The sequence below is a fragment of the Theobroma cacao genome, chromosome 2 (genome assembly GCF_000208745.1).
Source record: "Theobroma cacao cultivar B97-61/B2 chromosome 2, Criollo_cocoa_genome_V2, whole genome shotgun sequence".
In the NCBI taxonomy this organism is placed as follows: domain Eukaryota; kingdom Viridiplantae; phylum Streptophyta; class Magnoliopsida; order Malvales; family Malvaceae; genus Theobroma; species Theobroma cacao.
The window spans coordinates 8,416,454-8,439,986 of NC_030851.1; the positions used below are offsets into that span (position 1 = coordinate 8,416,454).

At 37.7% G+C, this 23,533-nt stretch overlaps 6 protein-coding genes and 1 pseudogene across 7 annotated transcripts; 3 read left to right on the forward strand and 4 right to left on the reverse strand.

Moving 5' to 3' along the window:
* LOC18608485 (probable succinyl-CoA ligase [ADP-forming] subunit alpha, mitochondrial) lies at positions 237–4,749 on the reverse strand. Its single transcript, XM_018115798.1, has 7 exons — positions 4,344–4,749; positions 3,779–3,988; positions 3,328–3,498; positions 2,463–2,586; positions 2,076–2,137; positions 897–978; positions 237–619 (listed from the first exon to the last, which is right to left on the reverse strand). The coding sequence occupies exons 1-7, from the start codon at positions 4,608–4,610 to the stop codon at positions 480–482; spliced, it is 1,056 nt and encodes a 351-aa protein (XP_017971287.1). The 5' UTR covers positions 4,611–4,749; the 3' UTR covers positions 237–479.
* On the reverse strand, positions 5,872–7,769 carry LOC18608486 (annotated as a pseudogene).
* On the forward strand, positions 7,766–9,862 carry LOC18608487. The gene is made up of 4 exons (XM_007043210.2): positions 7,766–8,245; positions 8,347–8,603; positions 8,845–9,028; positions 9,126–9,862. Exons 1-4 carry the CDS (start codon positions 7,889–7,891, stop codon positions 9,747–9,749), a joined length of 1,422 nt encoding a protein of 473 aa, XP_007043272.2. The 5' UTR covers positions 7,766–7,888; the 3' UTR covers positions 9,750–9,862.
* On the reverse strand, positions 10,199–12,390 carry LOC18608488 (LRR receptor-like serine/threonine-protein kinase GSO1). The gene is made up of 2 exons (XM_018114877.1): positions 12,078–12,390; positions 10,199–11,979 (listed from the first exon to the last, which is right to left on the reverse strand). The coding sequence occupies exons 1-2, from the start codon at positions 12,388–12,390 to the stop codon at positions 10,199–10,201; spliced, it is 2,094 nt and encodes a 697-aa protein (XP_017970366.1).
* Positions 13,263–15,353, forward strand: LOC18608489 (LRR receptor-like serine/threonine-protein kinase GSO2). The gene is made up of 2 exons (XM_007043212.2): positions 13,263–13,539; positions 13,624–15,353. Exons 1-2 carry the CDS (start codon positions 13,263–13,265, stop codon positions 15,351–15,353), a joined length of 2,007 nt encoding a protein of 668 aa, XP_007043274.2.
* On the reverse strand, positions 15,819–20,399 carry LOC18608490 (thioredoxin-like protein YLS8). 2 transcript variants are annotated; one of them, XM_018115824.1, is made up of 2 exons: positions 20,172–20,399; positions 15,819–16,395 (listed from the first exon to the last, which is right to left on the reverse strand). In XM_018115824.1, exons 1-2 carry the CDS (start codon positions 20,289–20,291, stop codon positions 16,087–16,089), a joined length of 429 nt encoding a protein of 142 aa, XP_017971313.1. In that variant the 5' UTR covers positions 20,292–20,399; the 3' UTR covers positions 15,819–16,086. The 2 variants fall into 2 exon arrangements, with proteins under 2 accessions (XP_017971313.1, XP_007043276.1); XM_007043214.2 differs by lacking the exon at positions 20,172–20,399 and adding an exon at positions 18,911–19,207.
* On the forward strand, positions 20,647–21,504 carry LOC18608491 (nicotinamidase 3). Its single transcript, XM_007043215.2, has one exon. It carries the CDS (start codon positions 20,685–20,687, stop codon positions 21,303–21,305), a length of 621 nt encoding a protein of 206 aa, XP_007043277.2. The 5' UTR covers positions 20,647–20,684; the 3' UTR covers positions 21,306–21,504.

Consider the following 23,533-nt stretch of genomic DNA (forward strand, 5'->3'; position numbering starts at 1 on the left):
ATTATTAATCTGTTAACTTATTTAATAATTTTTTATTATTTGATCTTACAGTAAAATGGGTTGTTGATTAAGTTATGGTAAACCGAGCGCATAGTCCGCAAAGGGTTTCGTTCAAGACCAGGAAAGGCATGATCATCCACTTCGCTAGCTATGGCTGCGACTTTCTGCAGAACACGGAATTGCCGGGCGAGTGTTCTACTTTGTGAACAACTTCACCCCACTTCCTATTCAGAATATGAAAAGAGTTAACCAGACAGAGGAAAGGAACGGATGAAATGAATATTTCCCCCTCAAACTTCCCAGCAACTATCAAAGTTTAGCTCTTCTTTTTATGCCAAAACTGGTTTTCGAAACAATGGCACATTCAATGAGGGTAAAACATTTTCCCTCAATTTTGGACAAAACAATGAAAATATTGTGTAAGACAAGTCCACCTGAAACTAATTCAGGAATTTTCTCTTCTCTTTGGAAAGAAAAAACTAATTCACGAGACCTCTTTCCTTGAAGACATTAAGCATTGCTACACCAATCTTTGCAGGTGATTCAACAACCGTCACTCCAGCCTCCCTTAGTGTCTTGATTTTGTCCTGCGCCGTGCCCTTTCCCCCAGATACTATAGCTGTTTGTACAAAAACAAGGAGCATCACAAATTGACAATTTCAATTGCGTATCCTCTTAATTTTGATACATACAGACATTAAGAACAAAGACAACAATTTACCTTTTTTCTAAATTCTCAAAACATGATACCTTTATTATTATGGGTAGAACATTCTCCTTTTTCCAGTATAAAAAGGTCTTTGAATTACCTTATTTTAGCTTATGCAAGTGAGCATACAAGTAGTTGTAAATGCAATCATAAATCTAATAAGCAAAACATGGAAGCAATTTTGTACCTCCAGCGTGACCCATACGCCGTCCTGGAGGAGCAGTAAGTCCAGCAATGAAGGCTACAATAGGCTTTTTAGTGCCACTTTCCTGTTTCATTTATTAAACAAAACCAGATGTTAAATTCTCTACTGAGAAACAAAGATATTCTCCAGCAATTTGTAGTTTTATACAAGTGCAGTAGAAATGTAATGAACAAGGTTGAATGTTACCAATTACGATATTGCTCTATGAAGCAAGCATATAAATTTGCAAACATGCCCATTAAATCTATGGAAGTAAAAATTAACTAAAGCAGGATGGAGCAAAACCAATTTAGCAAATATTCAGAGAAGAACGAACACATAGGACCATAAGGATAGAGGGGCTAAATAATGTATTCATCATACACGCATATATGAGCACAAACATATATTCATCTGTGGATCCACATATCACAGAGTTATACAGTCATCACTGAATCAAATTATGTGTGAGAAATCCAATCAGATACATAACACTAAGGCAGGTTTCAAACAAAAGTGTAAGATGCAGTCCAAGGTATAATATTGCCATAAGTTACAGTCAAGAAATAAATAAAATTTTACTAATTAAACAGATACCAGATCCCCACCATGTTGCAGACCTTAAGCATATACGTGCACCATACAAGGGTTATAATTGCTCTAGATATTTGTATTCTCTTCCAACTAGATATTTCTTCGTTTATATTTCCTTTACCTGAAGGTAATTTACTTTTGGCTAAGAAGGTAGGATTAAAATCAATGCTTAACATGATTTTCTTTAAGAGAACTAGACTGTAGAAAACATGAATCCTAAATCCTATTAAAAAGTTTAGATGTCATCATTTATGCAAAATAGGACTATTTCCAAGACAATTATGAGCTAAAATATAATTCAGCAGATATTACATTTACATAGAAGATAACTGGCTATCTTACGCTTCAATTTTATCCCAATTGAGGAGAATGAGAGAAGCCAAATTTGTTAGTTGCACAAGTGCTATTAACTATAAATTATTAACCAACTCTGCAAAGTAAATGCAATCTTACTAAATCAAGTGAGAATCTGCATGAAAAGTTTACTTTTTTTTCCCAACCTACGTACAAGCAGTAACTAGTAAGTACTTAGATCAAATTCTGGAACAAGGAGTCCTCGGTTACTTCATGCTAAAGTATTAATATTACCTTTATTAGTGCAGCAGCATCTTCTTCTGCAGTGCCCCCTATCTCACCAATTATAACGATACCTGAATGCAATTGAAATAATTAGATGGTATGCATTCCTATTTATAATCAGTTTAAAGAAAATCTTTACATCATTAACTTTCACCATATACTTCAACTTAAAAGAGGAAGTGCAAAAGACCAAAAAAAAAAAAACAATAGAGAACTAGCTATGGTTTAGATAAACATACAAGATGCCAAACCCATAATGGACAAGATACAGCCACATAGTAACAAAGACCATTTAATTTAATAACTACAGTAGAATTAATAATAGTCACAATATACTGATAATAAAAGTAGTCCAAGAGAAACTCCCACTTATGATCTAAATCAGAAAAACATTACCTTCTGTTTGAGGATCGTCAAGGAATTTTGTCACACAATCAACGAAGTTGGTTCCATTAAAAGGATCCCCACCAATTCCTACACAGGTTGATTGCCCCAGACCAACTGCAGTTGTTTGGAAAACCTACGAGATAAAATGACAAATATTTTTATTGACAACTTACTAAAAGAGAGTAAATCATGCCATCAGCATATGCCAAAATGGTGTTATTTTATTGTAAGAAACTGCTTTATATGAGTTTCTTGAGTTCTACGATAATTCAAATTCGATAGCTATCAGCCTATGTATACATTTACTGACTATTGGGACAGATTAAATTCAGATCCAACTCATATTAAGAGAGCCAATTCTATTTATACTTCTCAACTACTTTCATCAAATCAAATTGATCACTTCTAAACTTTCTTTTTTGACACATATTCTTTACGAAATAGAAAATTTTAAATATGAGAACCCACTCCAAGTTTTCTGTAATATAGATATATTAAACAGAAAGGGTCATGTGAACGGTACATAGACCAAAAAAAATAGAGAGACATGTAGTTGGTGCCAACCTATGCCAGAAGAACAAAGCCCCATCTTGTAAAATTATAGTTCAAACTATGAGATTTAAAAATAGTGAAAGAACTACATGCGGTGGCTGCTATTGAAATGCCTACATATTCTGTTAGGCAGAAAGATAAAGGTTCACAATAGCAAAATGCCTAGATAATGATAGGAGTCAGAAGGGGATTAGAAAACAAGCATGTGAAGATGTATCATCAGGCATATAGATACTAACAAGGAAACTATTAAACATATATGAAAGTATGAAAGTAAGGAAGGAAACAGACAATATAATATCCAACAAAAGAAGTGTCTTACTGCTTCATATGTTAAAGTGCCCGATCGAGAAACAATTCCTACGCGACCTGGTTTGTGAATATATCCAGGCATAATTCCAATCTTGCATTCCCCAGGTTTAATGATACCAGGGCAGTTTGGACCAATCAGCCTGGTTTTTGATTGCTGATTAAGGGCCGCCTTCACACGGACCTGCAGTACAAAGATAACAGCCTTAATCTCAAAAAGATCAATAAAATTAATTTCAATCACAACATGGAAGGAGGATATAAACTGTAATTTGGGTCACGGGTGCATACTGCCAACATTCTCTTGGAAGTGCACCTAATGGAAATAAGATGACTGAAATCACTTCTAAAATGACCAAAAAAACAATACAAATCCATTTCCAGAGACAAGGAAGCAGAATTATAAATTTATACACACAATTAAACAAACAGCTTTCCTTCTAAGTTGCCTTCAATTCATTTACCATGTCATGTTGAGGAATTCCTTCCGTGATGCACACAACAAGATCCAATTCAGCTTCCATAGCCTCCATGATAGCAGCCGCAGCAAAAGGGGGAGGCACATAAATGACAGAAGCATTGGCCTTGGTTTCAGCCTTTGCTTCGGCAACTGTGTTGAAAACAGGAAGTCCTAAATGCTCTGTGCCACCCTTCTTTGGTGTAACTCCACCAACCTATCAAACAAGAAATGCGACAAAATTAAGGACTGAAAAAGATAACTATAATTAACAAGCAACATCGGATCATCTCCAAAATTCATACAGACAGAAGGAAATAATTGTAACCTTATCATTTCAGAATTCACATAATATATTACAAAACTAACAGAAACCCAGGTCTCTGACATATATAAAAAATCATGTAAAGGTCTTTTTTTTCCTGCATTTTCACAATTCCCCATCAAGTATTGTAGTAAAGAAAACTACACAAGAGACCCAATAACAGATTCAGAAAATTAAAAAAAGAAAACAGTAACGAAAAATCCATGAAAATTAAATAAGGTAAAAGTTTAATAGGAATATAAAGTACCATCTTAGTGCCGTATTCAATGGCTTGCTCGGTGTGGAAAGTTCCATTCTTTCCAGTGATGCCTTGGCAAATGACGCGAGTATTCTTGTCCACGAACACCGCAGGTTGAGGCGCTGGAGCCGCCGAAAAAGACCGTGATAGAGTCAAAGAAGAAGAGGAAGAGGAAGAGGAAGTGGAGGAGAAGGGACTGAGTGGGGATATTTGAGGGTTGCGAGGAGAAATCTTGGAAGACAAGGATTTGATGAGTCGTGAGGCTTGTCTAGCCATTGCCGCTGCTGCTGATTCAGTATTGGATCTCCCTTGCCTCTTTCGCTGCAAAAAGCAAAATACGAATGCCGGACCAAAATATTGCGTACAAGAGCCCTCTCTCTATTTTGGTCAGCTTTCTCTTCCCATTTTTGCTCTGTAATTATTTTTCCATACTTTTTTTTTTAATTTTTGGTAATGGACTTTCATGGGCCGTGTTTTGGGTCTAAATTGAGCTATGACCCGAAAGCTATTAGTATCCACTTGGTCCTATTAAATATCCAAGGGGAAATAAACTTTTTTTGATCAAAAAATAAAAATTAAATAAAGAATAATCTTTTTTCTTCCCAAATCATTAGGGATGGACATACAAAAAAAAAAGAATGAAAATAGTCAATAATAAATTTTAAAAGTAAACAGCTAATATTAGTAGATTGAATATTCTTCTTTGTAGAGGAATTCGTATTTGAAAATATCTACATATGGATAATTTATCATTCTCTTCTCTTATTTTCTTTCCTATCAAATGAGTTCAAAATTTTAAATATTATCTACACATGCACTATCTCTATGAGCCTATGACTATGATACTCCCTTTTTTTTTTCTAGCAATTTTTGTGCATCAATCAAGGTATATAAATAGGGTTATGCCAATTGAATGCTTCTAAAAGAGTTTTTTTATTTTTTTTTTCTTTTGTTTCTTCTTGAACTTTACTTATTATTAGGAAAGTAAAGAGGGGAGCAGATAAACCTGACAATTAAACATGATTTTGAACATGCTAAAATGAAAAACTAAGTAACTGTTATTTTTGGTTCTCCTGCTTTTGCATTACAATTCAATTTTGATTATCTCTGCTATGGTTGTATGACACATTGATGATCGGCCTGTTGCTGTTGCAGTTGCTACTGCCAATGAGCGCTGCAGGGTACGCAACAAGCTCAGCAGCAGGCTTAGCACCAGACCAAGCTTTAACAGAAGCTCAGCAACTGACCAGACTTAACAGAAGCACAGCAGCAGACACAGCCTATCAAATCAGAACATGATTAGCAGATCATGTAAAGAATATGCAGCAAATTCAGCAGACCAAGTCAGAGCAAGTTTAGCAGAGTAATTCAAATCAGAAACCAAAGTCAACTGCAGTTCAACCACAGCAGATCACAACATCTTCAATCAGTTCAGCAAATCAAGCCTCTATATCTTTCTATTATATGATTTTTCAATGTAACAAATTCTTATATTTAATCAAGATAACAATGTGTCTGTAGTGTATATCAGTGATTGATCGATACAAGGCTTTTTCCATACAAATGATCAAATCGCTTACCGCATCATCCGGGATATATTTTCCCCAAAACTGATGTGCCTTCCACATTGTGTTCATCTGTTCAATTGGGACATTGTTTGTCTCGGGCAAGAAGAGTTTAAAGAAGATAGTCATTATAACCACAAAGCCAGCCAAGAAAAAGAAGAGTCCAAACTTCATGTGGGAAGCATGCCAAGGTTGATGTTCCTCCATGGCTGTTGCACCTTCTTTGCGGCTTCACTGGCATCAACGAGGTGTTGGAATTCCCTGTCAACATTTTCTATGCCACGGATTTTTTTTAGCATTTCTTTTGCTTTCTCAGTGTGACCTCTCTCGAGAATGGAATTGGGAGTATCTGGTAAGAAAAGAGATACAATGGTCGTCATTATTGCAGGAATGGCTGCAAGGGCTAAAGAAAGTCTCCATCCCCATCCACCCTCCATCTTTGCTGTGCCGCAATTAATGAGTACTGCTGCTAGAGATGCTGCTGTAATGGCCATTTGGAAACCCATGTTGAGTGGCTCCTCTAATCTTAGCTGGCATTTCCGATAAATAAACAGGAACAGACTGCCAATGGATAAATAAACAAGTCATATTTGAATATTTTGGGAGAAATGATCTAGTGGAAAGACGAGCAAATATTTACCTGATTAGCAAATCCAACATCCACACCAAGCAGCAAGCGGCCTATGATTAGGAGTTCAGTATTCATGGCGATACCATTGAGAATTGAGCCAACAAGGAAAGCAAGGACTCCAAAGCACATGGAAGCTTTCCGTCCAAAAAGACTAGTTACCATTGAAACAAAGAAGAAAGCTACCAAAGCAGCAAGGTAGAGGGAAGAGGTGAACAGGGTCAGTAGCTGCCCATCAAATATGCAATACTCGCTTTCATATCTGGTTTTATCATTCATTGTTTTGTATGCAAGAGTTGTTCAACCGAGGTCACCCCTCATGCAAAGATTACCAAAGTTTCAATTCAAATCCTGAATAGGTATTAAAAGAAAATGATGGTATAACCAACGAAATGATCCAAACCCGATTTTCCAAGGTTCTAACCAAAGAGGAGACCACCCATGGCAGCAACCATACAATTAGTAACCATGACCAAGGCAGTAACAGTGCCTTCATAGTTCCTTCCCCTACCCTGAGCTACAAAGCCTCCTCCAGCTATCTTTCAAAACAATAGGAAAAGCCCTTTAAACTTCTCAAAACCAGTACATATAATTCGATGCCTTTGTTTCACCTCTCTTGTTTTCTCTTTATGCAAAATCAAGTGTGTTTTTTATTAATTTATATGCCGTCGAACACGAGAAGTGCATCGACAACTTTGTTGCAAAAATGGAGGGAGAAAATCAAAGTTTTTATCCAGAATTTTTGCTCAAAACATTTTCCCTCATCCAGTTTTTGGATATGCAATTGAATGATAGCATTGATCTCAGTGTTGGAAGACAAGTATTTTCTGTTCTGAGCAAAATGCTTAGAAAAACTGCTAAATGTCTCTTTTCCAATTATATCTTAAATCTTAATCCCCATAACGCACTGAACAATAGTTTATCCAGCCATGCTGCGGTTTCCTTTAATTGATAAACCAGAACTTTGGAAGTACTTCTAATTAGTAGTACTCCAATGTCCAGTCTCCGTTTATTTGTTTTTTTCTTTGAAGAAAGCCTAATCAACCCATCTTGATCCTTATTGTTCCAAACGAAAGATCAGACCCACCGGGTCCAGGTGATCAATTTTGCCATTCGTTGGCGAGGGTGGGTCCAATTCGAAGCGGGTCGAGGTGGAGTGTTAAACTGGCAACCGAAGAGGATCCCTTGCACTTTTAGAAGTCCCAACAACATTGGAGATTTTGAAACTTCTAACGTTGACATTTCAGACCAAAAATATCTTATCCTCTCTACCTCTGCGCACAAATATCTTCTCTTTTTCGGATACAATCTTCATCTTTCTCTCTTATCCTTCTTCTTTGGAGAGGAAAACAAAAAGAAAAATGACTGCAACATGCCTCCCTTTATACACACCTGCAACTTCAATCATAACCAAAAGCTCAACCCCAAAACCTTACACTTTCAGCACCTCAACTTCTAAGAAGTTGCCAATATATCATCACTCCTTTACATGCAAAGCTTCAGCTTCGCCATCTTCTTCCATCATGGATTTTGATCTTTATGATCTTCTAGGCATCGATAGTTCCTCAAATCATTCACAGATTAAAACAGCTTATCGCGCTTTACAAAAGCGCTGCCACCCTGACATTGCTGGGCCAGCAGGGCATGACATGGCCATCATTCTTAATGAAGCTTATTCAGTTTTATCTGATCCAGGTTCACGTTTGGCTTATGACAAGGTTAATTACTTAATTTGCGGCTTTTTCTTCACATCTTGCCTATTTTAATGCGACATAGTTTTCTTGATAAATAATTGATTGGGGATCGATGTGAAGTGCAGGAACAAGCAAAGATGGCAGAGCTGAGGGGCTATACAGGGAAACCTTTATATTCAGTGTGGCGTGGATCAGAAAGTGAGCAACGAGCAGTGTTTGTAGATGAAGTCAAGTGCGTTGGTTGCTTAAAATGTGCCTTGTTTGCGGAAAAGACGTTTGCTATTGAATCTCTATATGGAAGAGCACGAGTTGTGGCTCAATGGGCTGATTCTGAACACAAAATCCTGGAGGCGATAGAAGCTTGCCCTGTTGATTGCATTTCGTAAGGATCTTGCTTTTAGAATATGAATTTATCTATTTACTCTGCCTCCAAAATTTTGCAGTTATTCTAAGTTTTAGTACTTATAAGAAAGATAATTGACAATGAAAGTGGCACTATTGTTACCTCATGGGATTGATATGGATTAACATGTATTTGTTCATTAATTCTCTTTTCTGTTAAAGCTTTTTCAAATGCAGTTTTCAGTTTTCGTTGTTGTTTCTCTGAACTAATTAAACAACAGCATTGTGGAGAGGTCGGACCTCGCAGCGCTGGAATTTTTAATGTCCAAGCAACCGCGAGGCAATGTTAGAGTTGGTGTAGGCAACACCGTGGGAGCACGTGTTTCAAACATATTTGTTGATGTGAAGAAATTTCAAACGAGATTTGTTGATGCCATAGACAAAGCTGCTACCAAAGAATCCAAGGTATGGGCCTAAATAGATACTATCTCTTAAAGTAATGAATCTTTTTGAATCGATTTTGCTGTCAAATGCCACAAGTAACTCTGCAAGTGAATTTCAGGAGGCAGACCTCCGTAGAGAAGCAAGGATGTCAGCAATTCATGCGATCAAATCAATTTCAAACTGGTGGTACTGGCAGTCACCCAATGCAGGAACACCAGTAGCAGAATCTCAACTTAGCTTGACACATGTTCCTCCAAAGTCATCAGCACCAAACATTAACAAGCTCCGCGATGCTGCTGCTGCTAGAAAACAAGCAAGAGAGAGTTCAAGAACCGTTGGAACTCGTATCCCATCAAGTTATTTGCATCACGATGAGTATTGGATGCCATCAAGACAAGCTCTTCCAGCTTCAATTCATAACAGCTCTAGCTCTAAAGTTTCATCAAAGCCTTTGCAAACTAATGAGAGGAAGGAAACAGACGACAAAATATTTTATAAAGATAGGAGGAAGAGAAACCCGGTCGAATGGGGAATTCCAATGGTGGCCGCAATAATTGCTGCTGTTATAGTTCGGCAACAAGTTGGAGACAGAGTGGTTGGTGAAATAACAGAACATATAGGCGGTTCTTTGGCACTAACAATGGTTAATAGCTCTTGGCTACAGGTTATTTTAGCAGGAATTACATGGTATTTGATCGGATCTGCAGTGGTGGAGGTAATAGAAACTATTAGGAATAGGTGAGAAAGTTACACTGAACAGGAGGAAACTTTCATTGATTTATAGTATATAAAATGGATGTGAAGTTCATTTGCATAATGACAAAATTTCATAGCTAAATAAAAAGTTTATAATTATTGATTTGTATACAATTTTTACTCAGCCAGCACCGAAACCTGTAGTTAACTTTTCATTCCTTGTTCATCTTTAATGTGAATGGTAAAAGAATAGAAAGATCAGAACAAAATCAGTCTCCAATAAGGAGAAGAAAGAATAGAGATCCCTGCTCAATCTGAGTCTTCTGAAAAAACCATTCAAACTCCAAAGCTAACCATAATCGCTGTGGTTCTAGGCAGAGTGATGGCCAGGGTAAATTTTAATCAAGATATCAGATATACAAAAAAGAAATGTATTTCATTATTGAGGAGTTCCAGATACTGTAATTTGGAACAACATTTGGTGCAAAGTAAGGATCATAACTTGTCAGAAAGATATTCAATCCATCCGTCTACTGTGGCAAAGTATTTTCTTCGCCAGTTTGAACTGATGCAAAGTGGTGCAATGACACTCCAGAATCCGACAGCATATGATATAAACACTAGTGAATAGAACAACAAGTGATTATCCAGGACGCTGTCCTCTGCTCTTTCATTTGGATTTTCTTTTCCTCCGTCATCTTCGTTGTCATTTCCTGAGCATTTTCTTAGTAATTGATCTCCGCAGAGTTTTTGGTTGCCTTGGAAGCTACTTTCAGAGAATGTTGAAAGTTGTTCATTAAATGGGATCCTTCCTGAGAGGTTGTTGAAGGCAACAGAAAAAGTTGAGAGAGTATTGATCTGGACAATTTCAGGAGGTATCTGTCCTGTTAGGTTGTTGTGGGAGAGATCCAGACTCTCCAAATTGGTGAGATTTTTGAAGGATGTTGGAATATGACCTGTTAATAGGTTTTGTGACAGGTTCAAAGAGTGCAGTTCTGATAATTCACCAATCTCGTATGGAATGGCGCCAGCCAATTCATTAACTGAAAAATCAATCCCAGTCATGAGAGTAAGGGGGATACCTTGGTACGAATATGAATTCCCCTTGGTGGTGAAATCAATTGGAACCCATGAGTTTGCTTGGAACTTCTTTCTCCAGACTGAATTGTTATTGAGGCAAGAAGGAATATTCCCTGAAAATTTATTTTTTGAGAAATCTAAGAACTGCAACATTTGCATTTGGCATAATTGCTTGGGAAGATGTCCTCTGAACTGATTTGCTCCTAGAAGAAGTGCTCCTAATTGCATGAAAACTGGTAGATTTGAGATGGTCCCTGACAGTTGGTTATGTCGTACATCTATCAGCTTCAAAGACGAACAGTTTGACAAGCAAGCTGGCATATTCCCCACAAAGAGATTATTGTGAAGCAGCAACCATGTCAGTTTCGGCATACCGCAATTTTCTGGAAGCGGCTCGCCATGCAAACTATTGTTTGACAGATTCAAGTACCATAATGGGGAATTCTGGGTCAGACCAACTGGGACTACTCCGGAGAGGAGATTGTTAGACAAGTCCAAGCTTTGTAGATTTTTCAGCTCACCTAAAGAAGGGAGAATATTACCAGAAAATTGATTGGAGGATGCATTGAATTTATACAGCTCAGGGAGGACTAGAATGATATTTGTAGGCAGGTGCCCATCCAAATGATTGTCAGAGATATCTAGGCTAGTAAGTGTAGATTTATTTTGGCGGCCTAGAGGAAATTGACCAACGAAGGAATTGCCTCTCAGGCTTAATACAGAAGAAACATTATGAAGCATCCAAGTGGGGAAGTTTCCAACCAGTAAGTTGCTGGATAAATCTAGGTTTTGCAACTTATGTTGGGTAGAAAGGAATCTAGGAATTATGTGACCACTCTGACGATTGAGGTTGCATCCTGCCAAAAACAAATGTTGCACTTGGAAAGAAGGATGCCAAATTGTAGTTTCAGTTTCAACTTCTAATTGGTAATTGTACGAAAGATCTAGATGACTAAGTTTCGTAAAATTTGCAAAAATGGAAAATGGCAGCAGGCCTTCAAATGGGTTATGGGAAACGCCAATTAACTCAATATTTGATAGATTAGCAAGAAAGGAGGTAAGGTTTCCCTGAAATCGGTTCTTTGACAATTTCAGAGCTCTGAGTGATGGCATATTGCCCCAACAGGTTGGCACAACATCTTCAATTGAGTTATCTGAAAGATCCAGCGATTCTAAGTAAACGAGTTCACAGATTGCTGCATGACAAGCCAAGATAGTCTTAAGAAATTATCATAAATAGCTATTAATTCAACGGCAGCAAAGACTTAAACTAAAGCAGGACTGAAAACCTCACCTTCGGGATTTGTCAGTCCACCAATATGATTCCCTTCGAGATGCAATTCCTGCAATTGCTTGAGTTGAGAAAACAAACTCATATCTGGAAACCATTGATCGTCATCTTGCTTCTCATGGTAAAAGAAAATTCTGATCACATGAGAGCTTGTGGGGCTACAATGAACCCCATCCCACCTGCAACAGTCAACGGAGTGTCTGTCTGGATAAAAATATTCACATGCATAGCCCATAGATTCTCTTATGTCCTGAAGAGCCCTCTTCTCCTCATCCAAACAACCTAGGCTGCATCCAAGGTTGCAACAGATTATCATCGTCATAAACAAAAACAAAATGCCACTATCAGGTGAGAAATTGTTCATATTGACATGCCAAATTATTCTAACAACAAAAATCAGTAACTTGTTTTCTCTTTTAGGAAGTTCCAACTCTGTATTATTACGCATACGGAACCTTATTGAATGTGCCTAGCTCTATGGAAAACTTGTGACTAAAGAAATTTGGAAAGCACCCTAATTGTTCAAACAACAGTCCAGGAACTAAAACTTCTACTCCTTTCTCAAATCAAGACAAAATTTCTAGTCCTACTTTCATACTCCAATAACAGCTGTCGTAGATCACTTCCGAGAAAAACTTCCCAAGTCAAAAGTTAAACCTTTGCTATTGACCCTTCTGATTATGATACAATCTGACAAAATGCACGGGAAATTTCCCTTAGTCAAGTGAATTTCTTTGCTGTTGTCCCTTTGGTTGTAATAAATTTACGTGGAATTGTTAATATCCCAAGTCGAACTCACAGGTCCAGCAATTACCTCCTATTTTGCAGTAGACCAATTTTCAGTGTTGATTGGATGGAAAAACGCGTTCTTCTTCTGGTTCAAAGGGACATATTTTTCTAACTTCTTGTTTCCGTTTTCTTCACTTTCCTCTCTTGACCATCTCCATCTGACACAGACAGCCAGAAGTTCAGTGTTAGAGCAAATAGCTAGCGCAATTGACTTCATAAACACGAGAAACTTTAGTTGGCGAGAAGAAAGAGCAAGTCTGTTTATTAAAATTCAAAGAGAGATTGTGCCTGCTTAGGATGTTCAACAATTTCATTCTCATCATGGAGATCACTGTCGTCTATAGGTGCTTCTTATTACTCTTGCTTCTGTGTATAGTCCTTAATTGCCGAGGTTGCATGATGGAAGAAAAGGATGCTCTCCTACAAATTAAAGCTTCAATAAACAGCCCAGAGGGAACTGCTTTCTCAAGCTGGTACGGAGAAGATTGTTGCCAGTGGGAGGGTGTTGAATGCGATGCATCCACCGCTCGTATCAGACGCATCTTCTTTCACTACCAAAGGGATCAAAGCTTGCTTGAAAATTGGTATCCAAATGCTACCCTATTTGCGCAGTTTAAGGGCTTGAAAGAACTTGAACTGCCAGGGAATCGTATCAAGGGATTCACTTCACTTGATGGTAAACACTGATACTTCACTCTATGACTTATAATTGGAACTTTCTCAATATGTATGTACTAATTTTATGGTCTGCACTTTGCAGAGCTTCAAAAACTCAAGCACCTTCAAAAGCTGAATCTGCATGACAACTTAATAGAAAACGCTTCGTATCTCTGCTGGGGGAAGGGGGCATTGCCTTCTCTTTATTCCTTAGATTTGTCCAAAAACAGGTTACTAGGTCATATTTCAGAATGCTTCTGTGATAGCCTGACCTTAACGGAACTAATCCTGTATGATAACCATCTCCAAGATAACATTTTTACATGGTTGAGTAATATGACTTCACTCAAATGTCTAGACCTCTCTGACAATCAATTCAGTGGTTCCTTTCCTTCCTTTCTAGTCCACAACCTAACAAATATTGAGACACTTACAATCTCTAGAAATCAATTCAAAGGCAGGGTTTCGTTTTCCATTTTTGCCAATTTGTCAAGGCTCCGTCAGCTTGACATTTCAGACAATGCCCACTTGAAACTGGAAACAGAGTCCCCGACTTGGTTCCCATCTCTCAACATAACTGTGCTGAATTTAGCTGGTTGTAACCTACGAAATATCCCCAGCTTCCTCTCCACACAGAACCAGCTGGAGTTCCTAGATCTATCGGACAATTTAATCATAGAGAAATTTCCTTCTTGGCTGATGAAGAATACCATTTCAGAATTACGGATTGGAGGCAACAGTGTGAGTGGGCCATTCCCTAAGACCTTTCGGAACTTGAGTTCACAGCTTACTTCGCTAGACATCTCCAACAATAGCTTCTACGGGCCATTACCTGAAGATATCAACGTGATTTTTCCAGAGTTGCTTGTCCTAGACGCATCCTTAAATGTCTTCAGAGGTGGCATACCCCCATCCTTCGGTAGATTCAAACGATTTCTCGTTCTGAAGTTATCAGGCAACAAATTACGTGGAGAGATTCCCTACCTTATGACAAGTAATATGAGTTCCCTTGAGTATTTGTGTTTGAGCAACAACAACTTGGGAGGAGACGCACTTCTCAAAAATTCAAGTTTGCCCAAGCTTATGGTACTAGATCTTGGCAGGAATGACTTCACCGGGAACTTCCAAGATAGCCTGTCGAGGAGTTTCTCACAATCGTCCGCATTCCCTCAATTAAGAGTACTCATTCTTAGAGGGAACCGTTTGCAAGGGCAAATACCGCAGCAACTGTGCCGAATGAGACGTTTGAGTTTATTAGACCTTTCTAACAACTATCTTTCTGGTAACATTCCCGAATGCATTGACAACATCACTTCTTGGACAGCGGTGGATCAGAGGGGTGCTGAAATGATATCATACCATCTTTATATTATGACCTGTTTAGATTTGTCCTGCAATAGATTGACTGGTTCAATTCCCCTCCAAATTACACAACTGAAAGCAATCATAGTGTTGAATATGTCCCATAATCTTCTCACGGGTCAAATACCGGCATCCCTGGGAAACTTAGAAGCGCTGGAAGCGTTGGATCTTTCCCATAACAAGCTCTTTGGTGAATTATCCCAAGAATTAACTGCTCTTTCATTCCTTTCGTTTTTCGACGTTTCTTTGAACAACCTATCAGGCGCGATACCACAAGGAAAACAGTTTGATACGTTTGCGAATGACAGTTATGTAGGCAATCCCGGTCTTTGTGGCATCCCACTTGAAAGGAAATGTGGTGCACATACACAGAAACCATCCTATGTCTTGTCAAATACGGCCACCACGTGCAGTTTCCTGTTTCATTGCATTGTTTTTATTCTTGTTATAAATTTCATTCTCTTTCCATAGAATAAAAATTGGTTGGGCCTCCATGGAGACAATGTTTTGCATCTTGTTATACATGCTATTTATTTTTAAATTTATCCGTGATATACTACTAATGATATGCATGTGAATATTTGTTAATTATTGAATTCACCGATAGTCCACTGCTTTTTATTAACATCTCAGTTTCATTCATAATCTTAAAATTTTAAATGTGTAAATGCTATGACTAGGTCTAAATACGTTTGTTACGTGGAATGAACATGGTCTGTACATAGAGTTTTTTTTTGTGGAAAGGTGAATTAATGATAAATTTCTATATATTGTTGCTTCAATCACTTGAGATTGAAATTCACAAAATAGATTAGAAGGATTTCATTCTTATTTTAGCATACAATTGGCCATGACTTTCTTTGAAAAAATGATAATAATTCTCAGAGATTACAACCAACAATCATCTGTTTTTTGTTTCTTATGGGAACTAATATATATTAGAATTGATATTTAATTTCATGCTTTCACATACCATACCTTTCGGTAGCAGTGCAGCGCTCGAATGTCTGTAGTACAAGCACAAGATGCTATACCGGTAACATGCATCACAAACACAAGAAATGCTTCAAATTTTCATCTTCCAAATACATGCAATCATTGCCAATGACATTCACATCCAGATAATTTCTAATGAAATACTCTGCATCAAGTTTGCAAAAGTAGATCATATATCTATCTGATCCACTACAGCTTGCAAGAATACTCAGTAGCGGTACTTAGTAGAGTAATCTTTTGGAGCAATTACTAGACCACGACCCTTCCTTGCCCCACGGTATACAGTCTCAACAATGTCTATGAACTCCTGCTTGTCCTTGAGAGCCCAGTTAATCTTGTTGTTATTTCCAGTGCCAAGATCAATCATAATATGCTTGTTTCTGAAGAAGAACATGACCGTGGAAGGATCGTACAGCTCATACATTGTGTTAAAATCAGGCACTTCTGTTATGTCCACAAGATAAATCACAGCAAAGTTCTTTATCGTTTCGGCAACTGAAGCAAGCACTTCATCCATCTGAAAACACAAATCAAATTAACTAATTGACCACAAATTAAGTATAACAATAACACTCTTTTCATTCCAGAGGAAGAAGAAGCAAGTCAATAGCAAAGCATTCATTTCATATTGAATAAATAAATAAATAATGACACAAAATGCAATTTCCTGATATGCAGGTCTCCGAAGAAGGAAAAAAAAAAACAAAGGGCAGAATGCTATAAAAAAATCTAATAAAAGGCCATGCACACACTTACACACATCTAAAGGTAACCTGAATATTAGCAAAACAAAAAACCTATTCTCTATCATGTCAACAGGCACAACCAAAAAAATCCATTTAAAGCCATTATTACACAAGGGAATAAATTTATAGCAGGTCCCCATTTCCCAAGGGTGCAGCTTGAGCAGGAAAAAATTACTGCAACTTAGACAAGTTGCTTCTAGATTCATTAAGCAGAATAATGGGAGATGTCTAGAATGAGATTGTGAAGTTTGATTGGCACAGGCTTATATGGTTTGAATTTTATAATCCCAAGCATGCTTTGATTGCTTGGCTGGCTGTGCTTGCTAGACTTCCTACTAAGATAGGCTTCTTTCATAGGGGATGTCCGTCAGCGGGAATTGTATGTTTTACCAACAAGAGCTGGACACTAGAGTATCACTTGTTTATTACATGAAATTATTCTAACAACATTTGGCAGCAGGCGCTGCTGCCCCGTAAAATTTGCTGACAAGTTGCAGCCAGGAGAGAAAGCTGCAATAGGCAGTTAGAAGGTTAAAAGCGAAAACACTCATAACTGTCATTTTGCATGTAGCCTGGACTGTTTATGCATATCATCTTTCGAGGGAGAAACAACAGGGTATATGGGCTCAATGCAAGAACCCGCTCACAGATTTATGACAGCATTGCAGATGCTGTTCGTTTGAGACTTTGTGACATGAAGAATATTGCTTCAGAATCTGTTTATAGGGACCTATGCATTACATGGGGGCCGAACAGTTCTATGTTTGATTAGTTTGTAGAATGTTATCTTCACAGCATGCTGCCTGTATTATTGTTGTCTTCACAGTTTGTTCTACTTGTAGCGATTTTACTGCTTCTTTGGGTAATACAAATTTGGCTTATCCAAAGAAAAAAAAAAAAACAGCCACAAAATGTAACTCTCATCCAAGTAAATTAATGTAAGTTCAGTCTTTAAGTATTTGACCAGAGGGCACAAACAAATTGAAGAGAAAGCTAGTAAGTTACTGGTAAGTGAAAATAGAACTTAGTGACTACTTCATTGTCATACATTTCAGTGAAGGGGTGGAAATTTTAATTTGGTGATTGAAACAATGCTTCAGAATATAAACCAGTAAGTCATTATCAAAAGCTCTGTGTCATTCCTTTTTGCTCACTTGAAAAGGATGCTAACTATCTACTCAGCTAAACCATTGGGCTCAATAAGATGACGGAAAAACAGTGAGTCATTATCAAAAGCTCTATCTATCTTTCCTTTTTGCTAACTTAGAGAAGATTCTAACTTCCTACTCAACTAAACCATTTGCTCAATGAGAAGATGACAGTTCAACTTCAAGCCATGTTCATATTGAAATGTCAAATGATAATATCAATTTTGGTTTTATGTCAAAATATTTTTTATTTGATCTAACCATAACTAAGAATTAATTTATTTATAAAATGATTTATGTTGCATTGAAATTCTCGTGTAATTCAATTCATGAGAGAGAGATTAAAATTGGGGAAAAATGCAAGAAAAGCTACTTGATAAATATCTAACATTCTACATAAAAAAAAAAAAACTCTTAAAAGAAATTAGCTTAATGGCCACTATGCACAAGTTCACCTAACAAAATTAAAAAAAATAAAACCGGGCTTTTTTCAATTTAAAGGTTCTTTCAACTTAATAAACATAACAGCGGCAGCAGACATATTTTAAGAACTAAGAACAGTACATTTTGCATAAGCAGGAGAACGACAGCAAAGAGATGTGCACTTTTCAAGCATCTTTCCCTAACAAAGTCATCTCTGTTACCACATTTCAAAGAAAGCAAAGAAGGGTGCTCACTAGCAGCACCAGGCGATTGAAGACCAATGCAAGGCCGTTGTTTAAAATTTAACAAAGGTTTAAAAGGGCAAATTAAAGCAATTGAAGGTATCCATCCTACTAGTATGGTAGAAAGACCTATCGCACCTGTGAAAGTCTTGTGCTTGACTAAAATTTTGTTAAACAATATCCAACTTGACTAATTGCCTATCACAAAATACTAGAAACAATCAGTTCACTAGCAGAGTCAATTCTCATCGAATTCCAATCATACTAAATTCGATGAAAATTTTCAAACATATAGGGAACATAGGATTTATTGAATACTTTTTCTAATTCTAGTAATGAAACTGAAATCAAAAATAAAAATGGCACTTGTTTTTCTCTGAACAAGAAAGATCCAGAAATAGTAGGAAATTTCCCTAATTAAAGAACAATTCGAATTAAAAGCGATTGACAGAGAGGAGAACGATGCAGTGTACCTGCATGCAGGTTTCGTCCCAGTCGTGGCCGAATCGGATGACAACGAGACGCTCTTCCTCCGCCAGGATGGCCTGATCTACAGCCCATCCGGAGTGCAGATGTGGTAGCAGATACGACATCGTTACTTCGTTTCCCCTCTCTCTCCAAAATCTAAATTTCCTTTTCACCGATGAAATGCTTTTGCCCTCTAATTTTGGGTCTGAAACCCTAGTTTATAAACCAAACATTTTGAAATGTCGGTAGAGTTAGCCCAATGCGTTGACACGCAAGCCGGCGCAATCGAGCATATTTGCTAACTAAAATTACGAATAAAACCTATCAAAACGCAGCGTTTGGATCTTCTCGAATGGGCAAGCACAATATGTTTACCATAAACCTTATTGCAGGAGATATCAGTCCACCAGGGTTATGAATGAAGATAATTAGAAAAAAAAAAGTAATTAATTAAGAAAGTTTTAACATTTGTAATTTTCACTTGTTGGAATTCTGAATTTAAACTCAATTCATGCAATTTTAAATTTTAAAAATAAAATTTAAATAAATTTATAAACTACGAATTCATTCTTAATTAAAGAACATATTTAATAAGTGATAAAAGATTTTCAAAACCCATCCTTGATATTTTATCCATCTCGTTATATTGACATTGTGCTCATAAAGAATAAAAAAAAACTCTTATATTAATATATATATTCGTTTATCTCTTGTACAAATTTCACATAAATAAAAAATTAAATCTACTTTAATACCAAATCCCACCTATCAAAACTTAAATCCAACTTTATATGAGGCTAAAACCCTAAAAATAAAATTATATATCACCGCCTCACATTTCTAACCAAAAGACGTGCTGCATTTGTGGTAAAAAAATTTATATTTATACACCAACACCCACCCCACCTCATCTCTTGTTTTCGCAATTTGGCATCAGCAAGAATTCCAACGATAATGTATGCACCAAATTAAAGTAACAATAGAAATGCCTACAATATTTATCTCTATTTATTCATCTGAATTCTGCAATAAAAACACCTTGAAGAATCTTTCATCTGAATTCCGCAATAAAAACAACTTGAAGAACCAACACAAGCGTGACTTACAGAAACGCATGCAGGCCTGTTATATCTTGAATTCCAGTCACAAAAATGCCACATCAACAAAGGTAAAAATTATCAAAACCCAGAATACTGCTAAGAGAAATTAATTTTGTCACATGATTTAGGAAAAATAAACGTGTTTAGAATCTTCTGGGGTGCCTACCTGCATGCAGGTGTCGTCCCAATCATGGCCGAAACGGATGATGACAACACGTTCTTCCTCGGCCAGGATGGCTTGATCGACAGCCCACCCTGAGTGCAGGTGCGGTAACAAGTAAGACATCTCTTCTCCCCCACTCTCTCTCTTTCGCGTTTAAGTTTTTTTTAACTTCTTTTCCCTTGTGGCCCAACGGCAATCTAACAGGGCAAGGTTGAAGGATGTGTCTCACTACTGCTAATAGTTCAATTATTTATAGGATGGCGATGAAGGCTCTGGAAAGGTCCTGAGTCTTCGGCAGTGCAGACTGCAAATGAAGCTACCCGCCACTAAAATGGTGCCACATGTCTAACTTATTGATCACTTCTGAGCCCGGTCCCCAGTTTTGTTTTATTAGTTAAATAATGTATTTCTTTTATCAAAATGTTATTTGAAGTGACAAAGAAGCGAAGACACTGCTTCCCCCCTTCCCTCCCCCCCCGGCCCCCCCTTCCTCTTCTTTAGATCAAATTTTTCCATATGTCAATGGCGTCCTCCTTAAAATGCTCCTCATACAAGAAATACGAAATCAGAAAGCGAGACCCAAACCCCAAAACATCTGCTCTATTAGTAATCGACATGCAAAACTATTTTTCCTCTATGGCCAAACCTATTCTCAACAATGCAATCACCACCATCAACCTCTGCCGACAAGCTTCAATCCCCGTTTTCTTCACTCGCCACTGCCACAAGTCCCCTGCGGACTACGGCATGCTCGGGGAGTGGTGGGACAACGATCTCATCTTTGACGGCACCGTTGATTCCGAGCTAATCCCGGAGATCGGACAGCTAGCCAGAGCCAACGAGGTGGTGGAGAAAAACACGTACAGTGCGTTCCAGAACACGCGCCTGCAGGAGATGTTGCTGGAGAAAGGAGTGGAGGAGGTTGTAGTTACCGGTGTGATGACGAATCTGTGTTGCGAAACGACGGCTCGTGAAGCGTTTGTGAAAGGGTTTAGGGTGTTTTTCTCAACGGATGCTACGGCTACCTCGGATTTGGAGTTGCATGAGGCTACTTTGAAGAACATGGCTTACGGGTTTGCTTACCTCGTCGACTGCAAGGGGCTTCAGCAGGGGCTTTTTGGGAATGAGATAAACTGACAAAGTGACTTTGTTTCCCATGACCAAGAAATTGTATAATAGCCGGTTTCATTTTCTTTTTTTTTTTTTTTTTTTTTTTTTGTGGCAAAACAATCGGTTTCACTTCTGTAATCTTCCTTAATTTTTTTTCCCTGTCTTTTCTTATATCTATGTCTTTTGTTAGGTGTATTTTGTTTGAATGATGATTTTTTTAACTCGAGTTTTGGTTTGTCATAATTCATAAGAATGACTACTTCTGCTGAATTTTTTTTTTCAAAACGAAATAAAACATTGGCTGAAAGGGCACTTTAATGTTAAAGCGTAATAAGCATAAAGCTTTGTTCTTTTATCTTGAAGACGTGCATCAAATTGGAGCATATGATATCCCAATCAAACCCTCAAGTTTGTCCAACATTAGCGCAGGGCGGGACGATTCCTTTTGGCACTGGACAAGAACTTGGACAAAAAAAAAAAAAGATTAAGGGAGGTTCGTGAGAGAGAAGAGCAATATTGGTTGATCTTTCAAAGATCAAGGCTGAATTGGTTAACTTTTGGGGATCAAAACACAGTTTTTTCACCAAGTGACTAGGCAGAGAAGACAATTTAATAAGATTCTACGCTTGAAAGATGAGAATGGGGAATGGATTGATGAGGAGAGCGAGATTATTGGAAGTTTTGTTCAATTTTACAAGGGTCTGTTTCAATCCAATGGTCACAGAGATTGGTGAAATGTAGTAAGCTATGTCCCAAGCTCAGTTACTAAGGAGGTGAATGAAAACCTGACTATGGAAATGACTGAAAAACAAATATTTGAGGCAGTCCTTAGTATAAGGGCTCGGGCCCTGATGGATTTAATGGTTTTTCTTTCAAAAATATTCGGGAAGGTAGTGAAGGAAGATGTTCTGAAAGCTGTTAAAGCTTTTTTCATAGTGGCACAATTTTTGAAGGAAATTGTGGTGATTCCAAAGACCAAAGCCCCTGAAAGTGTTCACAGTTTTGCAACGTTACCTATAAACTGATCCCCAAAGCGATGGTGAACAGAATGAAACCTTTCCTGGGAAATTTGATAACAGAATTAATGTGCTTTTGTTTGGGAAAGATAGATTCACGATAACATAGTGGTATCGCAAGAGGTATTCCACTATCTGAGACTGAAAAGAAAGGAAGGAAGAATGACATTGCCATGACGGTGGATATGAATAAGGCACATAGGGTTGAGTGGGAATTTTTTAAAGGCTGTTATGCTTATATGTGACAACTGTGTCTTATTCTTGATCATAAATCACAAGCCTTCCAGTTAATTTCTTCCTTCTATAGATTTTAGGCAAGCTGATCCTCTCTCTCCATATTTGTTTCTTTTTGCTGTTAATGTCATTTCTAGAATGGTCCTTATTGAAATTCAAAATCACAACATTAAAGGTCTTGACTTGTCAAAGAATGTTGAGTATTGTACAGGAACATAGCAAGGCATCAGGGCAAATATTGAATCTAGAGAAGTCCAGCATTGTATTTAGTGCCAATACAGAAGGCTAGAAAAGAAAGGACATAGCAAAGTGCCTTGGTATCCCAAAAGCAGAAAATTCAGGTAGCAGAAAGCAGGGGACTTATCTTGGTATTTCTTCCTCCTTCTAGGGGAAATCAGAAAGTAAGCTATGGCTTATGTAAGAGATCGAATGCTTCAAAAACATCTACTTTGATCTTATGGAGGAAGAGAAGCTTAGATCAAGGCAGTGGCATGTGTAATACCAACATATACTATGGCTTGCTTCAGCTTGCCTAAGAAGATATGCGCAGACTCAACCCAGCCGTGGAAATATTTGGTGTTGACGGAAGGAACAAGATGGCAGCATTCATTGGAAGAGTTGGAACAGTCTTACAAAGGCAAAGAAGGATGGTGGTATGGGATTAAAGGACTTGGTTCCCTTCAAAAAGGCTCTACTAGCTAACCAGTGCTGAAGGTTGTTAAAGGATCCAGAGCAATTGTGGGCTAAAGCTGTCGAAGGGCTATGTTTTCCTCTTTGATCAGTCTTGGGGGCAAGAAGAGGGGCGATGGCCTTGCGGGGATGGCGTAGCTTATTGGAAGGAAGGGATTTGATAAGGGATAAAGCTTTGGCATTAAAAGGAGGAGCCTTCTTAGTTGTCCTGTACAAGTATGACAAAGTAATTTTTGAGTCTGACTCAAAAATTGTTCCCCAGAAGTAAGGGAGGAAAAAATAAGGAAAGCATCTAAAGAAGGTAAGCCCTTACAC